General features: G+C 34.4%; 1 protein-coding gene across 2 annotated transcripts in view; it reads left to right on the top strand.

Moving 5' to 3' along the window:
- The first annotated feature begins 13,018 nt into the window (after window positions 1-13,018).
- LOC133185471 (hepatic leukemia factor-like) overlaps window positions 13,019-24,930 on the top strand; it is a 144,304-nt gene continuing 132,392 nt past the window's right edge. For both annotated transcript variants that reach the window (XM_061320740.1, XM_061320714.1), the window contains exon 1: window positions 13,019-13,161. In XM_061320740.1, coding sequence (XP_061176724.1) covers window positions 13,068-13,161 — 94 coding nt within the window. In that variant the 5' untranslated portion in view covers window positions 13,019-13,067. The remainder of the gene's footprint in view (window positions 13,162-24,930) is intronic.

Below are 24,930 nucleotides of genomic sequence, written 5' to 3'. Positions count from 1 at the left end.
TTTGAATAGAAGGAAGCTTCAGGTTTAATCTGAAGCAAATGATATAATTTTTTACATCGGCACAAAATTAATTTCACATTTTTTTTTTTAAGATCATGTAAAAGAAAGTCCATGTGTAGTAGAGGTACTTTTATTAAAATTGTAAAAGTTGAAATGATTTTAAATGAAATAAAATAAATATTAGATATATATTAAATAAACTAAATAAACTATTAAATATGTTATAAATGCATAAATGATAAGTTTTCTATTAAAGTTTCATTCTGTTCATTCTTTACTAACATGAGTATTTAGTGACATAGATATACACCCCTTTGGATCCACACCTGTACATATACTTTTACATGACCACACACACATCTATTGGTCAGATTTTGAAATGGTTAGATTTCATTGGTTGTAAATTTGGTCTTTGTGGGGTACTGAGTTTTATTCAGAATTAGCTCAAGACTTAGAATGGAGAAGACATAGTTATATTGCTGCTAACTTACTTTATTCAAAGACCTAAGACAGTTCCTAAAAATGTAAGTTTTTATCTTTTTATGCCTTAAGATATGTTTTCCATAATTTATGTGAAATAGGTGGAAAACAGAATATTTCACTTTTAAATGTTAACATATTGAATTATCTGTCTGTATAATCAGATGTAGATAAATCTGATAGAGTTTTCTTATTAATTAATTTGTATATATACTTAGAAATATTTTGATGTGAATATTTTGATAATCAAACTAATTTAAATATATATTGGTTATGAGAAAGGTATTTGTAAAGAACAAATCCTGATTATTTTATTTATTGTACATAGGTAACACCATAAGTAAACCATATAAATAATTGAGATTGGAGAAAGTTCAATTCCATAAATTGGTATGTCTATCTGTATATATATTTTATGATTTGTAAAGAAACATAAAAGAAAGATAACTCTTCACAAGACTGTTAAGAGTAATTATGTTGTAAGAGTTCACTCCCTTATATAGAATATCTTCATTTTATCATATCGCGTTAAATTGATAAATATGATAATTAATTGTAAAAGGGAAGATAGATAATTTGTTATATTTTTATGATCAGAATATTAGATAATTGATATATTGTTTGAACATATTTTTATGACGCAATTTGTATATTGCAGGACATATCCATTTTCCATTTTCCATTATTCCATAAATTCCATATATTCTACCATTGATTAACTGGACATGTCACCGTAATAAACATGTAGTTAAAAGCTACAACTGTGTTTTCTATCACTGCCGGGAATACCCGCTACACATGTTCGCAGGTATTTTTAAAGCATAATGTTTAAAAGCAAGAACATGCATTTGTGTGACCCTTTCACATGTCCGATCTAGATATAAGTAAAAAAAAAAAAAAATCAGTCGAATGAAAAAGGGCGTTAAAAATACATCGGAGTGATTTATTATTTATCTTACTACAGGGAGAGAGTTTGTTAAAGTCAAAAAGTATAGGTGTGGATTTCGACAATTAATGAATTCCGAAACGAGGAAGATCATATTAACTTGTCTGGCATGAAGAAACAGGATTTTTTGAAGCAATGCAATTTGGACTGTACGAAGTACACTGACACGGATGTTTCTTTATCCACCAGCGATAATACTGACGTTAAGGAGGGATTCTTCTCTTATTCTACTCATATTTCTTGCATTTAAAAATTAATGAAATTTTCATAGATTCAAGAAGACAATATCACTATTGGCCGGTTGCGTACCTATGGCTCAGATAAGTACAGCTCAGCCGCTGATCCGCGGATCACGTAAGCCGGGTTTAAACCCCAGTTGAGTCGGGTTTACTTGAGACGTACTTCTGTTGCGCGCTATAAAACTGAGTAAGGCTTACCTAATCTTGACTTACTCAAATTAAAATGTTGAAGGCTAGTAAGTTTTCTAATTTTACAGCTCTTCAAACATGTTTTACCGTTCACGGTAGCTCAGTCGGTAGAGCGCTCGCTCCGTGATCGGGAGGTCGTGAGTTCGAATCTCGGCCGCAACAGACCCAAGTCGATAAAAAATGGGTAGTAACTGTTCCTTCGCCATGCGCTCGGCACTTTGAAGTGAAAGTTGCGGGTCCTTCGGATGAGACCTTAAAAACCGAGGCCCCGTGTCACGGCAGGCGTTGGCACGATAAAGATCCCTCACTGCTCAATGGCCCTGAGTGCCGAGTAAAGGTCAAAATTTGAAGCCCTTCACCGGTATATGGTGACGTCTCTATATGAGTGAAAAATTCTCGAATGGGACGTAAAACAACATACAATCAATCAATCAATCAAACATGTTTTGATATATCTGGTTGAATCTCGAAAGGATATATTTAAAAACAAAGATATATATTGATGGTAAGTTGTTAATTAAAATGCAGGAAAAAAAATGCAATACAATTTAATTCAAACCACAGGATCTGTCATCGAAACTCACACCATAAGAAAATATGAAATGGCAAGCATACTACAGCTTTCCAAAAGACTGAAGAGAGGAAAAACTGGGAGGGGGGTCTTGGGAATAAGTAACAATAGAAACAATACCAAAACTTTAGACAGAGGTAGGAACAATGTACATATTTAAATTTTCAAGCCCTTAGTACATAGTTGTTTAGAATGTTTAGCTTGATATACAACTAATGTAACAAAGAGATTATTTGGGTATTATTCATATAGCCAGCAATCCAGTGAAACATTCAATTCGGTACAAGTATTGATAAATATGTCAGTTTGTTGTCATGTTCTCAAGGATCAGGCAGTAAGCATTTTCAGTTGGGGGGGGGGGGGGGCACAGCCAAACATTTTTAGTTGTGGGGCACAACCCAAATATCCTTGACAGGCAAATTAAAAAAAACAAAACTTCATCATATATTTTCTAGAATTTTCTATATATCGGCAAAATTATTAAGGCTGGGCAGCCCCCCCCCCCCCCGGTCGTACGGCCATGTGGATAGCCTACACAATGATAAAAAATAAACTTTTAATTTCTAAGAAATTCGGCATTATTAGAAACTATTGGAATGCGTATCACCAGCTGTTTGCATTGTTTGAAAGTGTGAAATTCGTAATTTGATTTAAATTTGGTATATGAGAAAGTTTATATAATTTTTTTGTTATTTTACATTTATGTACCCGAATAAATTCCCATTTAAAAATTTCTAGTAACTTTAGACTTCAGCTGCATCAGTGTGAATTAAAACGACACATTGAAAAATGTGCCAAAAAAAATCTAATATGACCATAAAAAATTTCTTGTAGAATAGCCTTTTTAATATGGCGAAATCTTTCAATACAATCATCGTCACCATAAAACATTTCTGGAACATCAAAACAGTTCAAAATATCAAAATATTCTACCAAAAATCCATGGAAACGATATCAAGCTGGGTTTAAACCACCCCTATACCAGGTTCAGAATTTACCGTAATTCTGAGCTGTACTCAGCCAAGCCTTACCTGTGTGCAACGTGTAAACTTGGATTTAAACCTGGAATCATTGATCGGAGGTTTAAATCCGAGATACGCAACCGGCCATATGTGATGGTATCAATTAGATTAAATTTGACCGTTTTATTTTAGAAAGAAGGTCAGGTCAAGGTCATTATCTTTTTCCTTGACATTTAGAGTAAAAAATTACTGTTGCTAATCATGTGACGCCTACTTCTATTTTAAAAGATAAAATGTTTTTCTTTTTGCACAAAAAGATGTTACCATATCGGTTCTATCAGATGATTCTACCAAATTAATTGACATTATTTAACTTAAATAGATATTGGCTAATCCGGATTTCCTCTGTTTTTCTTAATTTTTTAGGATATATTGGTTATTTTTATATACTTCTTATATTTAAACATTTCTTATTTTTACATATGGTAAAGTAGTCATATTAATGTACAAAATAATACAAAAACAAAAAGCTTTGACCGTTTAGTAAGAGAGAAAAAACACTTTTTACTGATTTTTTGCTCAAATCTGTTTTAAGGTTGGAGGCTTTCCAAAGCTAACAAGATTGTAGTTTGTTTAGAAAATCATTTTTATTTGCTATGATTTAAAAATTTAGGGCATTATTATTAATTTTAGTGACATATCAAAATTTCTTCAAGTCTTTGATTGTTTAAAAAAATTAACCACATGTTATGTTCTGTGAGTGATTTTGATAGGCAGAAAAGGAGATATTTTCATACGCCGCAGTTGCGCCAAAGATATAGTCCCTTATGGATTTCAAACTCAGTTTGCCATTTCTATTTAAAATTGTACAATTATGATGAGTAAAGAAAAATATGATCTTTTAACTACATTACAGCCAAGTTTATAAGACATACAAGCAAATATACTTGGAATATTTCGTCTAGTCAGAAACCAGACAAGAATCCCTCCTTAAACTGACGTTTAAATTTTCACTTTCTTAACTATCTATTTTTTATACACCGAGTGTAGTTTTATATCGTAATTCAACCGCCTACGTGTATTTGTTGTAGCACTCGCATTTTGCAAAATTATATATGTATGAACAATTTCTAATTATGTACGTAATAAGCTTAAATGGATTAATTATTTCTTTTTCCAAAAAAGGGGTTTCTTTAAAGTGTGAAAAATAGTGTATCCTTCGTTTTACGTTCTGTTTCCAAATTCCATTGTGTATTTAATATATAAATAATTTAACGAATTTCTAGTAAATCATTTCAAATACGACTCGTAAGTTAAGCAGAAAAGAAATCAAAGTTAAGCCAGCCAAATTAAAAATGTATGCTTATATTTTGTCGGTCTCTAGCATGAAAAAGGTTTTTATAGGTGTCAGTTAATCATAAAACTTAGTACACTTCGAACACACGCTAATGTATTCATACTAATCGCACGCTTGAGAGACGCTCCGCTTTCTCATTCAAATAATAGCTGTAATGGCGAAACCTGAATTTTACAGTGAAGTATAAGATTTTATTTAATCGATATAATGTTTATATTGAAAGTGTCTTTCCCCAAAAAATCTTTTATGAGTATCTATACAGACTATGCTTGAAGACTTTAGCTATAATATAACAATGCTCTGATTTGAAAATGTAAAATTCTGCATTTAAAAAGGGGCGAGAAAGCAGTGTTATGAGGATTCATTCTTTAAAAAAAAAAAGGATAAACATTTATTTTCACGACAAAATGTCGCGAATTTAAAGCTTTGGAAATTGTCGTCACGCGCAAAATCCCCCATGGGAATTTTCAAAAGTTGGCATGTATGCAATCTTGCCATGTCGGAATGATTTGACAATTCGCGATCCAACTATCACCTTCTGGACATAGAAATATAGCCGTCAGTCACGTGTCATGTTTAAGCTTATTCAATCCTAGGAAAAATAAAATTCCTTGTAGCATTGCGCTTGATCTGAAATGACCTTTCTGGATTTCTGGAATTGATAAAATCTCGTGAGAGATTAATTACTAATATGTTTACAGCAATTGTCTGGTTTCCATCTCAAATTTACGAAAAGTTCTAAAAAAAAAAAAAGGCCCTCGGGCTTATATTGGAGTCTTGGGTTGACTTAGGATGTGATACAGATATTGCCATGTATTATTCTCTATGTATTCAATTTTAATTTACTGTAGATCCGTCTTTTCAAACTGCACGTGACATTTGTTACATTTGTACATTTGGTACATCTAGACTCTTACGTCACATGACGTCGTATGTAAGATGCATTTCCAAACCAAAACCTGGAGAATGCTAATTTTAATAATGTTTATTCTTCTATTTATCTGCCATATCCATGAAATCAAGGTGAGTTCATTTCTGAAGAACTTTAATTTGTTGTTACTAGGAGAACGTAGTTTGCAGCGAGATGTAATTTAGACTGGTACCCTGACATTGGTTAACGGGCGCAAGTTTGTAATTCCTAGCGGCAGCGAGTGGCATCAAGGGCAGAGAACAAGTGCTAGATGTAATTCGCAAAGGATTGTGGATCCAGAGGTTGATTACTGTGGAAAAAATTATTTGGATCAATGTGCAAAGTCCGAATTTTCTCTTCGCTCAGGCGTTGCTTTAAGAGCTTGCAGTGACGAGTGGCGCTCGCTAATATGTTGACGGTGCAACCTTTAGGACGAGCGCAGATACCTATTCATATTTTCTTCAAACCGCACATGACATTTGGTACGTCTAGACTCTGACGTCACATGACGTCTATGTAAGTTGCATTACCAACCCGAAGCCTGAACAGTGCTATTTTAACGAGGCCCAGTCTACTTGATCTGCGCATACGTTTTAACGCGGCGTTGTTTCAGACGCGTCATAGTATCCTTGATTGCCGTCACAATTGAATAGAATAACGTCACAGCTAAGGGGGCCGATTGGGGTTTTATTTTGTGACAACTACTATAGAGAAACTCTTTAAATTTATACCATATATACCTCAGTATACGTGCCAAGTTTAGTGAAAATCTACCGTCTGGTTATTTTTTAGGGACCATCTCAAAATACAGGTACATTTACTATAGGATTATATAGGAAAATACTATTTTTTCACACTTCTGAGCAAATTATACAAATACTACTATAGACTTTTTGCTCTACTCTACTCGTATTACTCTATATAAAATTAATACCATAAATCTGTCTATTTCCCCGAGAAGATACTATTTCACCCATCTGAGGAATATATTGTTTTAAAAATGTCTAAGTCTCTAGTTAATAAATCTCCTTTGTTTGTTTCGGTATAATAAAACACTTATGGAATGGGTACTCGGGAAATATTAAATTTATGGTTCCCCTCGGCAGGAAACTATTTCCCTCGGCGGCTTCGCCGCCTCGGGAAATAGTTTCCTCCCTAGGGGAACCATAAATTTGCTATTTTCCTCATACCCATTCCTTAACTGTATATTATTTGATGAGTAATACTATATTGCATATTTTATCATAAACAAAATCTGATTTTAAAAATTTGTTTATCTGTAAAAATATTGATATTAAAAATTGATCAGGATCAGTGTCGCGAACAATCGGGGTATGGATTAAATCATTGATTATGCCCCGAAGATTCGGGAGTATATTGTTTTTGCCCTGTTCGTCTGTCTGTCTGTTTGTCCGCAAAAACCCCTAACATTGCCCATAACTTTTGATTGGCTGAAGCTATGGCTTTCATATTTCAGATGTGTATTCCTTGTGACATGATCTTTCTTTTGGTACCATCATATTTGACCTTTTGACCTTGGAGTTTGACCTTGTTTTGCAAAATTTTACTGAACTTTAACCTTAGCCATAACTTTTGAACGGTTGGTGCTAAGGCTTTCATACTTCTCATGTGTAATCCTTGTGACAAGACCTTTCTTTGGATACCAACAACTTTGACCCTTGACCCAGGAGTTTGATCTACTTTTGAAAAACTTTAACTTTGGCCATAACTTTTGAATGGTTGGTGCTAGGGCTTTCATCCTTCACATATGTAATCTTTGTTACAAGACCTTCCTTTGGATACCAACAACTTTGATCCATTGACCTTGACCTTGGAGTTTGACCTACTTTTGAAAAACTATAACCTTGGCCATAAATTTTGAACGGTTGGTGCTAGGACTCTCGTACTTCAAATATGTAATCCTTGTGACAAGACCTTCCTTTGGATACCATCGACTTTGGAAAACTTTAACCTTGGACATATCTTTTGAACGGTTGATGCTAGGGCTTTCATATGTGACATGGCTCTTCCTTGTGACAAGACCTTCCTTTGTATATCATCGACTTTGACCCTTTGACCTTGACCTTGGAGTATGACCGACTTTTGGAAAATTTTAACCTTGGACATATCTTTTGAACGGTTGGTGCTAGGGCTTTCATATTTGACATGTCTATTCCTTGTGACAAGACCTTCCTTTGGATACCAACAATTGTAATCCATTGACCTTGACCTTGAAGTTTGACCTTTTTTTAAACCTTGGCCATAACTTTTGAACGATTGGAACTATGTCTTTCATATTTCACATGTGTATTTCTTGTGAGAGGGCAATTCCTTGGGCATCATTAATTTTGACCATTTGCCCTTGATCTTGATGTTTGACTTACTTTTGAAAAACTTTAACCTTTTCCATATCTATTCAATAGTTGCTGCTAGGCTTTCTAATTTTTTTGAGATATATAAATGAAAACTTTCAAGGACCCTAGATCCCTAATTTTAGGGAGCATCCCCTTTTTAGTGGTGTCAAATGAAAGCTCTTGAAATTATGCACAACTTATTCTACATGTCTTAACAAAATATTTTTAGTTTAAAAGATACAAAGGAAAATATGTCTAAATTTTTCGAGGTGACGTAAGTCAGCCTCGTAAGCTGCTGACCAGCTTCAATGGCACCCCCCTCTGATCACTACCATTTGCAATTTCTTATTTATCTTCACTCTTCGGGACAATTCACTACTTGATGTTGACACGTGGCACCTTAGAAAGCAAGGATCAAATCAGAGATAGGTTACTAATATGTAAACAATAGCACATGCAAGATTGATTGAAAATATTAAAACGTTAATTTTTATCAGTTCACTAAGAAATATAGTCCTCTGTTTATACATGCATTGAAATCAGAATTTCGGTTAAAAAACAAGATCAAAAATGTATTTAATATAATTTTCAAGCAACAAGTAGCGTTTTCATGGACTTACGAATACTAAATACAAGTTCCTCAGTGGGAATAAGATATGAAGTGTCCATACGCTCCGAACGATTTTAGCGAGGGTAAAATGTAAACAAATGGCTATGACAGAGATCATGACCTACATGTATGTGTATTGAACGTTGATGGCAAGCAAGGGAGAGAGCAGAATCGTGAAACAAAACCAGATGAAAGAAGCGTTTTGCTTACTTTGAAATATGCAGTTAAATGAATTCGGGGATCAACATAGGCGCAATAGTCGCTATTGAGCTCAAAACTTTACCGTAAATTATCACAAAAGCGAAGTTTAACATTTTCATCCCATCTGTTTTGTAAATCATTTGTAAAATCTGTTAAAAACAGGTAGTAATATTGTCACTATTTATAAATCTGTTCGGTGTTATCACTGTTGAGATAGTTGAATAACAGCAGGGCGCTTGCACCTATTTCGCTGCTAATGACCACTTCATCGAATACTCGATCGGAACTCCTCTAGAATTTACGCTTCTGCATATTAAAAAGTCCATTGTTACAAGTCATACACTACCATTCTCTATCCAGAGTTGTCTTCCGATACGCTACCAACACCTCTGTCAACGCTCATTGTTCAAGATTCTTGTACAAGTTTTAAACAGTGAAAATTTGAAATTAAAATAGTAATTTATTGTTGTAATTATCGATAAAGATGATAATTTATCATTTATTTTAAATCTATTATCCCTCGAAACGATTTATTTTCTCAGTTGTAAGGGAACTATTTTGCGGAGAAAAAAAATAAAAACTGCATTAAAAAATCCTTTTAAGGGGTAATAGATTCAAATAAATCATGTTTTCCGATAAGAAATATAATTAAAAATGATTATTAAGAGAATTTTTTATCATTTACAAATTTTCCAAGAATCTTGTTTAACAAGCGTTGACAGAGGTGTATGTGGGAGCGTAGCGGGAACGACAACTCTGGATAGAGAATGATACACAACAAGCTGGACCTCAATCGATGTCAAACCAAAGATGTTGGAGATTAATTTCGACTGTTTTTATTGTCAAAAGATGAATTCATGCTGTGAATACAGACATATATTTTAGAGTTATTAACTGTCTTTGGCGATCACACGTGAGAAAAGGCTGATTGCATGATAAAGTCGCTCAGTCGGCATGCAGTAGTAGATCTATTAGTTTTCATAATCTGGTAATTAAATTACTATTCTTTGTTTTCATTCTTTAATAAATACATTCACAAAAAAGAAATAATAATAAGGAATTTGAAAATGAACTTTGAAGAGAATGTAACAAATTTGCTACTTGATAAGGCTCTGAAAATATAGAGAAATGAAAAGAGAAAAATGTTTTAATCTTAAGTGTAAATATTATGTACCCCCCCCTCCCCCGTTTTTGTTGCTGTATGGTCGAGTACTTGCAAATTACAGGAATTTTCTGAGTTTACAAATTTGTTTTTCTGTATTTACCGGTTTAAGAAACTTGTTGATCAATTATTTTTTTAATTTTTAAAATACATGTATATTAAAGTTGCATAATTAGTCAAAACCATGTGTTTCTTTTAAGAAAATTGTATCACAAAACAAAAGATTTTTGTGAAATATGAATATAGCGAAGTTTTGACAACTTTACTGACTGTAAAGCAAGAAAAAAACTGCAAAATATAAGTGCCGAAAAAACAAATGTTGTATCTATCGCTTTGTTTTTATAGTTAATGTCAACAATGTCAAGGTCACGCGTCCTTTATTTGTAAACAACATTGAATTGGGGCAAGCAGAAGTAAGGAATAAGTTATGATCATCTTTTTTGAAGATTGTATCAAAATTCTCAGTCATCCGACATTTATATCTATGGAATTGAAACCATGGTAAATTCTTCAACGTTTCAGCGCATGCGTACAATAAAGAGGAAGAAGTGAAGCAATATTTTTGTGATGGGTTATACACATATTTTTTTTTACTTTTACTTTTCTCCATTAAATTAGATTTTTTAGGTTCTGAAACCTGTAATTTTCTGAAACCCAATATCTTCAAGAACTGAACAAAATTTGAATGTGTCATGCAAAAATTCTACTGTTGTCAATTTTCCCGTGTGTCCATCACAGTGTCACTTTAATCGTCAGTCGCGGATGGGCTTGTGGCGGAAGCATTTTTCCCATAAAGGTGTTATAAGTGAAATCTTCCTAAAAGGAGGATTAACAGCAATTAAAGCAGAATGCTGCGTTTCAAGTGCAGTCAGTGGCATTTCCATAATTTTTAAAATTGTTATTACATGTACATGTATAAGGTTTTTTGTTGTTGTTTTTTTTTGTTTTTGTTCCCTCGTTACATTTATGCAAACTATTTTGTTAGTTGTATCCATAATTTCCCTTCGATCTTGAAACCTTACAGCTATAGATTTTGAACTGCTGGACTAAATCCATCACTAAAATCATGGATCCCCTAACACACTCTCAATTTGATGTCAGATTTTAGAATGCGGTATAATTGCCTTTCTTTAAATATGACATTTTCCTACATGGCTGCTTCGGGCAGACGTTAACTGACGGACTCATAAGGTGACGATTGAAGTGATTATGATGTATTTGGATTTGGGGTAATTTAAAGTGAAAGAATTAAAATCAGTTTGGAAATTCAATTTTTGCTTTAAGAAAATAATATGAATGAAAACAATGGTTTGAATTCTATTTTTGCACTTCATTGGCATTACACATTTCTATAAGAACAATTAATGTATTTGGAGAAAATGACATTGGAAATAGTTTCAAGCAAATGCACAAAAGGGCTAATTACAATTATCGTGGGATTGATCTGGTTTCGAAAGATATGCATGTAGTAAAGCAATATATTAGGGAAAAGGGCTAGTTACATTTTGATATGACTGTCTTGAAATACGGAGAATTAGCTCTAAAATTTTGTACATTTTTGTGCTCAGAAAGAATGCATGGAACTTTAGTTATTGAAACATCATTTTCGACTAGTGTGCTACAGATCTGAGGGTATCTCAAGTCTACGATGCTTCATATGATAAAATAAAATAAATTATACCAATTTAGTTGAAAAAATGTCTAAATGGGCCTGCTTTTGGCCAAAAAAAAAAAAAAAAAAAAAAAAAAAATCACAGAGAGGGTTTTTTAATTGTATTGAATGCTAGCTGTATCAGTAATTAATGTGGCTCCGGGGCCATGCAACTTAGACGAGCTCATTTTTGGTCCCAGTCTCACTTTTACAAAAGGAATTATTGGTTGAAAAGTGAGACTGAGACTGAGGTCATCTAAGTTTATGGCCCCGGGGCCTGGAATTTCAAAGACATATGACACCCCCCCCCCCTGTTTTTTTTTTTTTTTTTTTTTTTTTACACATTCATCTGGAAAAATTCTTAATTGTTAGTATTTTTGCATTTGTTTAAGGTAACTAGTTCAGTTTTTTATAGATCAAATAAGTTACAAAGTGCATTTGTCGTATTGCTCACTTTTTGCTTTCCAATGATATTCATTTGGGGCTCTCTTGATATAAGGTTTTGTATATGCCAGTTAACTTGGGGATAGATTTCACATTTTACTGGAAGACGTCATCTCGATTCAGTACTTTGATTTCTCTTTTAGACGTCCTAAGTTTTGATCCCCCTCTAGCGCCATTTTAAATGCAGTTCTAAATCAAAAAACAAAAACCGATGTGCACAAACTTCAATGTATCTTCTTTTGTTCTCCATCTATTATAGTCTCGGAACCTTTGTTTCGAAACCAAAGCTCCTAAAATTTCAATCAAAGGGGGGATAACTCGTGAGCAGAAAGGAATTTCTGAAATGTACTAATATTCAAAAAATGTTTTGTAAAATCTAAACGGCCTGAAAATTTGAACAAAATCCGTGGAGAAATAAGGAAGATATGAAGCTTCAAAGTCGGCGTCTAGGAAAAAAACGTAATAAGAATAATCTATGGTCGTTTGTGCGTACAAACGTACGCCTGGCTACGCAATGTCCGCAAATCGCTTCATGTTTCACCCGATATCATACCGCATTTTCACTAAATAGGCCTGACTCGGAAAAAAAAATATGCAACCCCATTCAGAATCAAATGCTTGTCCCCTAATAACTTGCAACGGAGATGTTTTCTCCCTCTCTTTTGATCTTTTTTTCTTCCTTCTTTTTTCGTATGATTATACCACGTGACTGGTCAGTATGCGTAACGGAAGAGTTCATTATTGTGTTGTCCTAACTGTGTGAACTAAGAGACCTTAGAGCTTGTTTAATAATTTTGTAACATTGAGTAGGCTAATGCATATTTTTAATAAAAATAGGAAAACATATTTAAAACCTCGATTATAAAGATTTATTTATTTCACTGTCAATGGGATCGCCCTATTCCACATTTCTAACTGTTTACTATGACGTAAGTGGTCATCTATTTTCAGTTTTTATGAGATTATAGATAACGTTTCGGCGGTTTCAGTGATGGCGGAAGGGGGATTCTGCGATTTTTCACCCGGTGTAGACGGCAGTATTTTATCTCAAATGTACCACGAACGTGCAGGGGCTCAAAATTTCGGTAAGGAATACACATACACACACAATAGCTTCCATGCGCCTGTCCTTGGCTTGACCAGTCCGGCAGCCATGTTGGATCATGGATAGTAAACATTAGATGTAACTGTTATATAGCATTCAGTTACTGATCATTATATAATAACTTTATGCAAAAATATACACAACTGGAAGATTGTGACAACGTAGATTTTTTCTGTCAATAATGAGGTTGCTGTACTTGTCACAGGTTTAGTGGAGATTACCAGTTCTGTATTTATGATTTTATCAAAATCTGTTACTTTTGAATCATGCAAAACTAATCTCAGCGAGAATCTCGCTGAGATTAATGCAAAACATGATCAAATCTTCTGGCTCTGGTTTTTGGTTCTGCCTGGAACTGTCCACAATCATCTTGTTGATTATATCGGAAGGTGGTGGTGCGCATGATAAGTAAAATATTAAAGATTAAAATAGCAGTCCATCGGCATAATCATGTTATTCAGTTCGCGAATTAAGTTTGATGTTGTACACGTTAACCTCATTACATTTATAAAACTGATTTTAATGATAAAAAGCATTAAAAAAAATGATAAAGAGCATTATACAGTTGGACAAGACTCAGATTGACTTTTCACAGAAAGCGAATAAAATGAGTATTTAAAGTGAGGCAAGACTCTTAAATTGACTTTTCACAGAAAGCAAATTGAATAACATGAGTATATATATACAGAGGCAACATTCTAAACGTCTCTGAAAGGGGAGGTTTTCCCCAGAAAAGGATTTCTTTTGGGGGTCATACAGATATATAGCTGCAGATATGTAGCTCGCTGGTCTGAAAAAAATTTGGATGGAGGACCAGAGAGCTACAGTGCCACCCATTGAAAAAAGTGTGTATTTATTGCGCACAAAAAAGTGCGCTGTTTCTCGATTTATTTTCAGTGTATATAAAAATATTACTAATCTTGTGTTCTTAACATATTTTTTTTACTACTTCCACAACAAAACTATGTACAAGTCATGTACAAAGCGCGTTGGACCAAATTGTCTTGCCACTCAAAATGGCAGTATAAATAGGTGAAATTTTCAATGGTCTGAATTTCAGACCCAGGAGGGCTCTCTACAATGGTTTGGGGAAATGTGTCATTGTGGAAGTAGTGAAAAAATATGTTAGGAATGCACGGTTTGTAATATTTTGAGTTGCAGCTTAAATATATAGTGAAACAAATTGAGAAACAGCACTCTTTTTTGTGCGCAAAAAAATTTACACTTTTTAGCTCACCTGAGCTGAAGGCTCAAGTGAGCTTTTCTGATCAAAATTTGTCCGTTGTCTGTCGTCGTTGGCGTTGTTGTCATTGTAAACTTTTCACAATTTCATCTTCTTCTCCAGAACTACTGGGCCAATTTCAACCAAACTTGGCACAGAGTATCTTTGGGTGAAGGGGGTTCAAGTTTGTTCAAATGAAGGGCCACGCCTTCTTCCAAGGGGAGATAATCATGAAATCATGAAAAATTAATGGCATCATTTAAAAATCTTCTTCTCAAGAACCACTGTGCTTGAAAATATGAAACTTATATGGAAGCATCCTCAGGTAGTGTAGATTCAAGTTTGTTCAAATCATGACCCCTGGGGGTAGGGTGGGGCCACAATGGGCGATCAAAGTTTTACATAGGAATATATAGGAAAATTCTTTAAAAATCTTCTTCTCAAGAACAGCAAAGCCATGATTGGTTATATTTATTTGGAAGCATCCTCAGGTAGTGTAGATTCAAGTTTGTTCCAATCATGACCCCCAGGGGTAGGGTGGGGCCACAATGGGCGATCAAAGTTTTACATAGGAATATATAGGAAAACTCTTTAAAAATCTTCTTCTCAAGAACAAAAAAGCCATGATTCAGGGCTCGACATTAATTTTTTTCCCTACTTGTCCAATCGGACAAGTGACCAAGACATTTACTTGTCTGAACTTCAACTTCACTGGTCTGAAATTTGTTCAATAAAGATACAATACTGTCAACTTGAAAACTAATATAAGTCCATTACATGTGATTCATTCGTGATGTTATTGATAAATACAACAAACACATAAAAACAAACTTTTATCTAGACTTTCTATCCTGACAACAACATAAATGTTCACAAACATCAAACAGAACCTAAACTTCGTAACTCGATGTAACTTCATGCCCTCCTTTGCAGTAGTATGCAATTAGTGAACTTCGATCACGATCGAGTGTGAACTCAATTACATAGCGATCCATATCGGGATCAAAGTTCGTTTTTTTATGTACTGCTTACGTCTTTACCGATGAACTTTCAATAGTCGTTCTTTTTATTATTTGAAGACTTCTTTATATTAAAATGCACTTGTCCAATCGGACAAGTGCCCAGCAATATTCACTTGTCCGTAATTTTTTTTCGCTGGTACCGGACAAGCGGACAAGCGTTAATGTCGAGCCCTGTGATTGGTCATATTTATATGGAAACATCCTCAGGTAGTGTAGATTCAAGTTTGTTCCAATCATGACCCCGGGGGTAGGGTGGGGCCACAATGGGCGATCTAAGTTTTACATAGGAATATATAGGAAAACTCTTTAAAAATCTTCTTCTCAAGAACAGCAAAGCCATGATTGGTCATATTTATATGGAAGCATCCTCAGGTAGTGTAGATTCAAGTTTGTTCCAATCATGACCCCCGGGGGTAGGGTGGAGCCACAATGGGCGATCCAAGTTTTAAATAAGAATACATAGGAAAAATCTGTAAAAATCTTTTTCACAAGAATAACAAAGCCATGATTGGTCATATTTACATGGAAGCATCCTCAAGTAGTGCAGGTTCAAGTTTGTTCCAATCATGACCCCCGGGGGTAAGGTAGAGCCACAATGGGTGATCAAAGTTTTACATAAAATACATAAGAAAAATCTGTAAAAATCTTTTTCTCAAGAACAGCAAAGCCATGATTGTTTTTTTTTTATGGGTGCATCCTCAGGAAGTGTAGATTCAAGTTTGTTTAAATCATGACCCCCCAGGGGTAGGGTGGGGCCACAATGGGCGATCAAAGTTTTACATAGGAATACATAGGAAAAAGCAAGCCTTTTGAAATCTTCCTCTGAAGAACAGCAAAGCAATAATTAGAGTCATATTTAAATGCAAGCATCCTCAGGTAATGTAGATTCAAATTTTGTTCAAATCATGACCCCCCCCCCCCCCCCCCCCCCAGGAGAATAGAGGGGCCATAACATGGGATCATAGTTATACAAAGGAATACAAATGATATATCAATAAAAATTGTCTTCTTAAGAACAGCATAGCCATTATTTGTCATATTAATTCAAAAGCATCCCTTTGAAGTATAGATTCAAGTTCAAATTACCCCCCCCCCCCCCCCCCGAACCACTTTTATATCAAAACTTTTCAAGACTCAACTGATTTCTGCTTTTTCCTAGCCACAGTGCTCAGGTGAGCGATGTGGCCCCTGGGCCTCTTGTTTCAATGGGTGGCACTGTAGCTCTCTGGTCCTCCATCTGAATTTTTTTTCAGACCAGCGAGCTACAGATCTGCAGCTAATACAGATATACAGGACTTATCGCATGTTTCTTAATTATTTGAAATTAAAAGCGTAAAACGTTCCTTATGACCACAGTTTATAAATTTTGTGTTTTTGCTCCAGATAAACCGCTGTAATTAACCAATTATTGACTCAAATGAAAACCCCTGAATTAAAAATCTAAGTTAATTAGATAGTGATCACGTGACCCTGTGACGTCAAAGGCGACAATAGCTGATCAGCTCTATAGTTAATCTTACTATATTCAACATGAATATTCTGCATTGTGGACGACCACATCATTGATTTTATCGATATGAAATTGAATATCCAACCTTATATTTTAGAATTGTCAGCAAGAAAAAATCTGAAAAATCTGTTAACATTGTAAAAATAGCAGCGACGATATCGAAGGAGACGCGGCGAAGACAAAGAAACTCACCATCACAATACAATTTGATTTGTCATGTTATCACATGTATTAACTTAATTGATTTACAAATTTAATATTGTATAACTTTATTATTCATCGTTTTTAGCATAACATTAATTTACTTATGTTTTGTAAAGGATGACAGTCTTGAAAAATAATTTTCCGATCACGAAACATTGCCTTAATCGGAGTTGTACAGATTCTGAATGTTTCGAATAAAAATCGAAAATATCTCAAAAGCCTTATACCTTAGAGCTAGTTAATGTTTCTATAGTAATTAAAAAGCACGCTAGGAATTAATTTTTTCAGCATTTTTCGTAATTAAGCTGCATATGTCGTTGATAACTCCGCAAATAGTGTGCGTATTCTCATCTCTCTATCACTGAATTGTCGCCTATGACGTCAGAGCAGTATTTCGCCGAAATCCGACTGAAATATGCATATTGCCGTATTTGAATTTCAACTCTCAATATCTCTTAAAATATGCTTCCAATAATGTTTATTGTATTAAAGGACTTATCGCATGATTTCTCAGAAATCTTAATTTTATGAAAAATATTATCTACAACCTTGTTTATTAAAATTCTGAATACAATAAACGTTGTTGAAAGCGTATTTTAATAGATATTGAGAGTTGAAATTCAAATACGGCAATATGCATATTTCAGTCGGATTTCGGCGAATTACTGCTCTGACGTCATAGGCAACAATTCAGTGATAGAGAGATGAGAAGTTAGACACTATTTACGGAGTTATCAACGACAAATGCAGCTTATTATGAAAAAATGCTGATAAAATTAATTCCTAATGTGATTTTCAATTACTATAGAAACATTAACTAGTTCTAAGGTGTAAGAATTTTGAGATATTTTCGTTTTTTTATTCGAAACATTTAGAATCTGTAGGTCTGATTACGGCAATGTTTCGTGATCGGAAAATTATTTTTCAAGACCGCCATCCTTTACAAAACATATGAAGGCATACTTGCTTGAATTAATATTATGTTAAAAACGAAGAATAACAAAGTTATGTAATTTGAATTTGTGAATCAAATAAGTTCATACATGTGATAAAATGACAAATTATCAAATTGTATTGTTATGGCGAGTTTCTTCGTCTTCGCCGCGTCTCCCTCGCTATCGTCGCTGCTATTTTTACAAATTGTTAACGGATTTTTCAGATTATTTCTTGCTGACATTTCTAAAATATAAGGTTGGATAATAAAAATCATATCTATAAAATCAGTGATTTGGTCGACCATAACGCAGAAAATTCAGGTTGTATCGCGTATATTTTAGTAAGATTTACGTGAAGAGCTGATCAGCCATTGTCGCCTTTGACGTCACAGGGTCACGTGATCGCTATCTAATTAACTTAGATTTTTAATTCAGGGGTTTTCATTTGAGTCAATAATTGGTTAATTACTGCGATTTATCAGCAGTAAAAACACAAAATTTATAAACTGAGGTCATAAGGAACGTTTTACACTTTTAATCTCAAATAATTTAGAAACATGCGATAAGTCCTTTAAGTATTTTAATAAACAAGGTTGTAGATAATACTTTTCATAAAATTACGATTTTTGAAAGACCGTGCGATAAGTCCTTTAATGGTCACCTGAGTACAATACAACAATTTATAGGATCCATAAACTGATAAATGAAGCTTTGTTGCCCAAAAGCAAGAAAAATAGTATGATAAGCATCAACAAAATAATTGGTATAGAATGTATCTGTCCCCCATTTATCACAATTACCATGCAGACTATTAACAAAATGTCTATTTTTAACCCCATATTATTACTTCTCACATTGGTCTCTCTTGGCCTTTGAAGAACATTTAAAAAGAAAAGTTATTTTTGCCTCTCCTTTATTAGCTCACCTGAGCCGAAGGCTCAAGTGAGCTTTTCTGATCACTTTTTGTCCGGCGTCCGTCTGTCTGTCTGTCCGCCTGTCTGTCTGTCTGTCTGTCTGTCTGTCTGTAAACTTTTAACATTTTCGACTTCTTCTCAAGAACCACTAGGCCAATTTCAACCAAACTTGCCACAAAGTATCCTTGGGTGAAGGGGATTCAAGTTTGTTCAAATGAAGGGCCACACCCTCTTTCAAGGGGAGATAATAAAGAATTAGTGAAAAATTAATAGCATCTTTTAAAAATCTTCTTCTCAAGAACCACAGGGCCAGGAAAGATGAAACACATGTGGAAGCATCCTCAGGTAGTGTAGATTCAAGTTTGTCCAAATCATGACCCCCGGGGGTTGGGCGGTGCCACAATGGAGGATCAGAGTTTTACATAGAAATATATAGGAAAAAACCTTTAAAAATCTTCTTCTCAAGAACAGCAAAGCCATGATGAGTCATATTTATATGGAAGCATCCTCAGGTAGTGTAGGTTCAAATTTGTTCAAATCATGACCCCCGGGGGTAGGGCGGGGCCACAATGGAGGATCAGAGTTTTACATAGAAAAATATTGGAAAAAAACTTTAAAAACTTCTTCTCAAGAACAGCAAAGCCATGATGAGTCGTATTTATATGGAAGCATCCTCAGGTAGTGTAGGTTCAAGTTTGTTCAAATCATGACCCCCGGGGGTAGGGCGGGGCCACAATCAGGGATGGGCACGATTACTGAAAAATGTAATCGATTAATAATCGATTACTTAGAGGAATTTTGTGTAATCAATTATTAATCGATTACATTCATTTTTGTCCTGTAATCGATTGTAATCGATTACTTTGGAAGATGTAATCGATTAATAATCGATTACTCCCAAGTTTTTATCCCTTCAAATACCAAAGCAATATTTAAATGGTAATGTTGATGATATCCACTGAAGTTTGAATGTATTCCTGCAGTTTCAGTGCATTCTTTTAAGGTTTTATTCTGGCTAACATTCTCACTAAATGCCCAAATGAGGGATTCTGTACCTTGAAAAGTAGAGAAATGATTCCTACAATAAAATATGTCAAGGAATTAATTATTCCTCTCAACCTTGGATCTGAACCTCCATATTCAGATTTGACTTGTTGCAAAAATTATTTATGATAAAATAATTTTATTGTGAATAACTTCCTTAGAAGTATTTGGGCTGCCCGTATGTTGATAGTACACATTAAACATTCTTGTGTCTTCTTTAAAAAAAATAAGTAAATTAGAACTCTTAGTAATAAACATGTAAATCAAATGTGTCTTTAAGTAATTAAACTAATAGCACAATTTCATTCTGTATTGAAATAAGTGTTTTGAGAGCTATTAATTGTTTTAATAATATTGTTTGTCTTCAATAGAACTATGAATAATAAAAGTTAAACACTAGGTAGTTCACAGTTTACACCTCATTATCTGCAAGTCAGGGATGTCTCAGTCAATTAATTAGCCAAGATAAGCAAACACAGTGACACTTACTCCCTCTCTTACAGACACTTATAACCCCTCACTGATACAAAAGAAACCTTACAATTTTGAATGAAAACATGAGGATGATTTTGCAAATTTTAAAGTTACTAAAACAACAAGTTTGAAGTTGTTTAAACGTTTTCAGATATGAATAAGTATTTCCATCTTCTTTTTTCCGAGTACAATGTAGTTTATTTACCAAATCATTTATATTTAATACAGCACTTAAATCTGTTTTTGCTATTTATAATTTTCTATTACAACCACAAAGTTTTTCAATATTTGAAATATGAAAAAGGACATGCAGCAAGAGGACTATGGGTCAAATGTAAAATGCATACAAAAAATCTACATGTATATATTTTATTAATAAATAGTTGAAATACACTTCTGAATTATTTAATACTAGACCAGTAGGTCTATAATGCAAATTTTATTGAGAACATTATTAAACTTATGATAATAAAAGTTAGGTAATCCAAACATTACACTAGGTTGTTTATATTTGATATTTGTGTGTGAATGACAGGAAATAATTCTCCAAAATAACATCCATTTATGCATAAAATAATCGAAAGTAATCGAAAAAGTAATTATAATTACATTGAAAATTTTAGCTGTAATCGATTAAATTACGATTACAAGTAATCGAAAATCTCTTCGAATACAGATTACTGTCGATTACTTGAAAAAAAGTAATCATTACAATCGATTACGATTACTCGATTACGATTACCCCATCCCTGGCCACAATGGAGGATCAAATTTTACATAGAAATATATAGGAAAAAAACCTTTAAAAATCTTCTTCTCAAGAACAGCAAAGCCATGATGAGTCATATTTATATGGAAGCATCCTCAGGTAGAGTAGGTTCAAGTTTGTTCAAATCATGACCCCCGGGGTTTGGGTGGGGCCACAATGGAGGATCAAAGTTTTACATAGAAATATATAGGAAAAAACCTTTAAAAATCTTCTTCTCAAGAACAGCAAAGCCATGATGAGTCATATTTATATGGAAGCATCCTCAGGTAGTGTAGATTCAAATTTGTTCAAATCATGACCCCCGGGGGTAGGGCGGGGCCACAATGGAGAATCAAAGTTTTACTTAGAAATATATAGGAAAAACCTTTAAAAATCTTCTTCTCAAGAACAACAAAGCCATTATGAGTTATATTTATGTGGAAGCAGGTATAGCAGGTAGTGTAAATACAAGTTTGTTTAAATCATGACCACAGGGGGTAGGTTGGGGCCCAATGGGGGATCGAAAGCCATTTGTTATATTGACATGGAAGCATCATCAGGTAGTTTGATTTCAAGCCCCCCCCCCCCCCCCCCCCCGTAATCTTTTCAGTACTGAATTGATTTGTGCTTATACCTAGCCAATGTGCTCAGATGAGCGATGTGGCCCATGGGCCTCTTGTTCATCTATTATTTCCAAGTCTACCTGATCATTAAAACTATGAAAGTACTCTTTGTATTATACAATAAATATTCTTGCATTATTCTCTTATTCTATTAACCTTTCAAATACATTATTTACAGTGATTAATTATCAAAGGTAAATGGCAAAGGGGAATAACTTTGCTGAGCAGAATACAAGTTCATAGAGCCCTGGCCAGGACCAGAACACTTGACTAAATAATCCAGGTGTTCAACATTCTGGTAAAAATACCCTTGCATATTAAAATTTTACTCTGTTTGCCTCGAATATGCCCAGAAGCATAGAAGATTTTCAAAGAAATGCATATTCACTATATTATTAAATAAATAAAGCCCCCCCTCCCCCCCCCCCCCCCCAATTCTGGAAGAAGCACCTTGCTCATCATAACTATACACTTGTTTCTTTGCTTTATTACCAGCAGTAGAAAAAATATTTTGAAAGAAATTATGCATTTTCACCATATAATCAATAGAGCCCCCCCCCCCCCCCCTTCACCTGAACCCCTGACCCAGGAGCCATGAATTTCACAATTTTGAAAGAGGCATTCTTCATTATCATAACCATGCACTTCCTTTGTTTGAATAATACCAGGAGCAGAGAAGAAGATTTTGAAAGAATTTATGCATTTTCCCTATATAATCAATAGAGCCCCACCCTATCACAATAACCCTTCACCCAGGGGCCATGAAATTCACAATTTCTGAGGAGGCAGTAATGCTCATCATAACTATGTACTTAGTTCATTTAATATCCAGGAGAGAGAAGAAGACTTTCAAAGAATTAATGCATTTTCACTATAATCAATAGAGCCCTGCCCTAACACCAGAATCCCTGACCCTGGGGCCATGAAGTTCACAATTTTGGAAGAGGCACTCTTGCTCATCATAACTATGTACTTAGTTACTTTATTAAATACCCAGGAGCAGAGAAGAAGATTTTCAAAGAATTAATGCATTTTCACTATATAATCAATAGAGCCCCACCCTAAAACCAGAACCTCTGACCCTGTGGCCATGAAATTCACAATTCTGGAAGAGGCACTCTTGCTCATCATAACTATGTACTTAGTTACTTTATTTAATACCCAGGAGCAGAGAAGAAGATTTTCAAAGAATTAATGCATTTTCACTATATAATAAATAGAGCCCCGCCCTAAAACCAGAACGCCTGACCCTGGGGCCATGAAATTCACAATTTTGGAAGAGGCACTCTTCTTCATCATAACTGTGTACTTAGGTCATCGACTAAATACCCAGGAGCAGAGGAGAAGATTTTTAAAGAATTAATGCATTTTCACTAGATTTAATCATTAGAGCCCCACCCTAGCGCCAGAATCCCTGACCCTGGGGCCATGAATTTCACAATTTTGGTAGAGAGCTCAATGCTTATTACAATCATGCCAACAGTTTAACTGCTTGATGTCCAGGAGTAAAGAAGAAGATTTTTAAAGATAGCACTTATTTTGATGGTTTTAGCCCCAACCCTCAGGCCCCAGGGGGGCAGGGACCATAAAATTCAGAAATTTTTGTACCCCTTCACACATCGATGCTATATGCCAAAATTGGTTGAAATTGGTTCAGTGGTTCAAGAGAAGAAGCTAAAAATGTTCAAAAGTTTACGCACGACCCACGTTGGATGGATGACGACGGACGAAAACAGATAGCAATAGGTCACCTGAGTGACTCAGGTGACCTAAAAATGGGGCTTGGATTTTTTTTGGGGGGGGGGGGTTTCATTCTTAAAATAATGAAGGAATTGAATGAAGCGAATTGAATAACATGAGTATATACCAATGCTAGTTCAATTTTCCTTTCTATAAAAAGGAAGTGAACTGAATCGATAATACATATCAGATATTAAGAGCGAATGGAATAACATGAGTATATAAATAGTGAGGCAAGACTCTTAAATTGACTTTTCACAGAAAGTGAATTGAATAACATGAGTATATATATACAGAGGCAACATTCTAAACGTCTCTGAAAGGGGATATTTGCCCTGGAAAAGGGTTTCTTTGGGGGGTCATACAGATAAAAAATGGGACTTGGATTTTTTTGGAGGATTTTCATTCTTAAAATAATGAAGGAATTGAATGAAGCGAATTGAATAACATGAGTATATACCAATGCTAGTTCTATTTTCCTTTCTATAAAAAGCAAGTGAACTGAATCGATAATACATATCAGATATTAAGAGCGAATGGAATAACATGAGTATATAGATAGTGAGGCAAGACTCTTAAATTGACTTTTCACAGAAAGTGAATTGAATAACATGAGTATATATATACAGAGGCAACATTCTAAACGTCTCTGAAAGGGGAGATTGTCCCCGGAAAAGGGTTTCTTAGGGGGTCATACAGATAAAAAATGGGACTTGGATTTTTTGGGGGGATTTTCATTCTTAAAATAATGAAGGAAATGAATGAAGCGAATTGAATAACATGAGTATATACCGACGCAAGTTCTATTTTCCTTTCTACAAAAAGCAAGTGAACCGAATCAATAATATATATCAGATATTAAGAGCGAATGGAATAACATGAGTATATATATATATATAGTGAGGCAAGACTCTTAAATTGACTTTTCACAGAAAGCGAATTGATTAACATTAAGGCTGACACGGTTCCCCGAAATAACCGAAAACCGCAGTCCAAGTTGTTCGGTTCAGTTTCGGTTCCATTTTTCCAGATTTCGGTTCGGGTCTGGTTTATATATTAGAATGTTTTATACAAAAAATGGCATCAAAATCAAAAGAATGATGACGATAACCGTGATCATGGTGATAAATAAACATCACAACTGAATTATACTTCATTCCATGAGAAAACACTTGTCACAAAAGGATTATATAATTATCAAAACAAGCAGGAATAGTCAGTTTGTAGCTATTAGTTAGCCTAGTAGTCCTAAACAGCAATGTCAAGACGTTAACATGGATAAGATTTTTTTTCAAGGTGAATGTAATGTAACA

Source organism: Saccostrea echinata, unplaced genomic scaffold (assembly GCF_033153115.1).
Source record: "Saccostrea echinata isolate AGI-Se365-2 ecotype Australia unplaced genomic scaffold, CSIRO_AGI_Sech_v1 ptg000001l, whole genome shotgun sequence".
NCBI classification, from domain to species: domain Eukaryota; kingdom Metazoa; phylum Mollusca; class Bivalvia; order Ostreida; family Ostreidae; genus Saccostrea; species Saccostrea echinata.
Note: the sequence above shows the minus strand (reverse complement) of the source record. Positions and strands in the feature narration are given on the sequence as shown.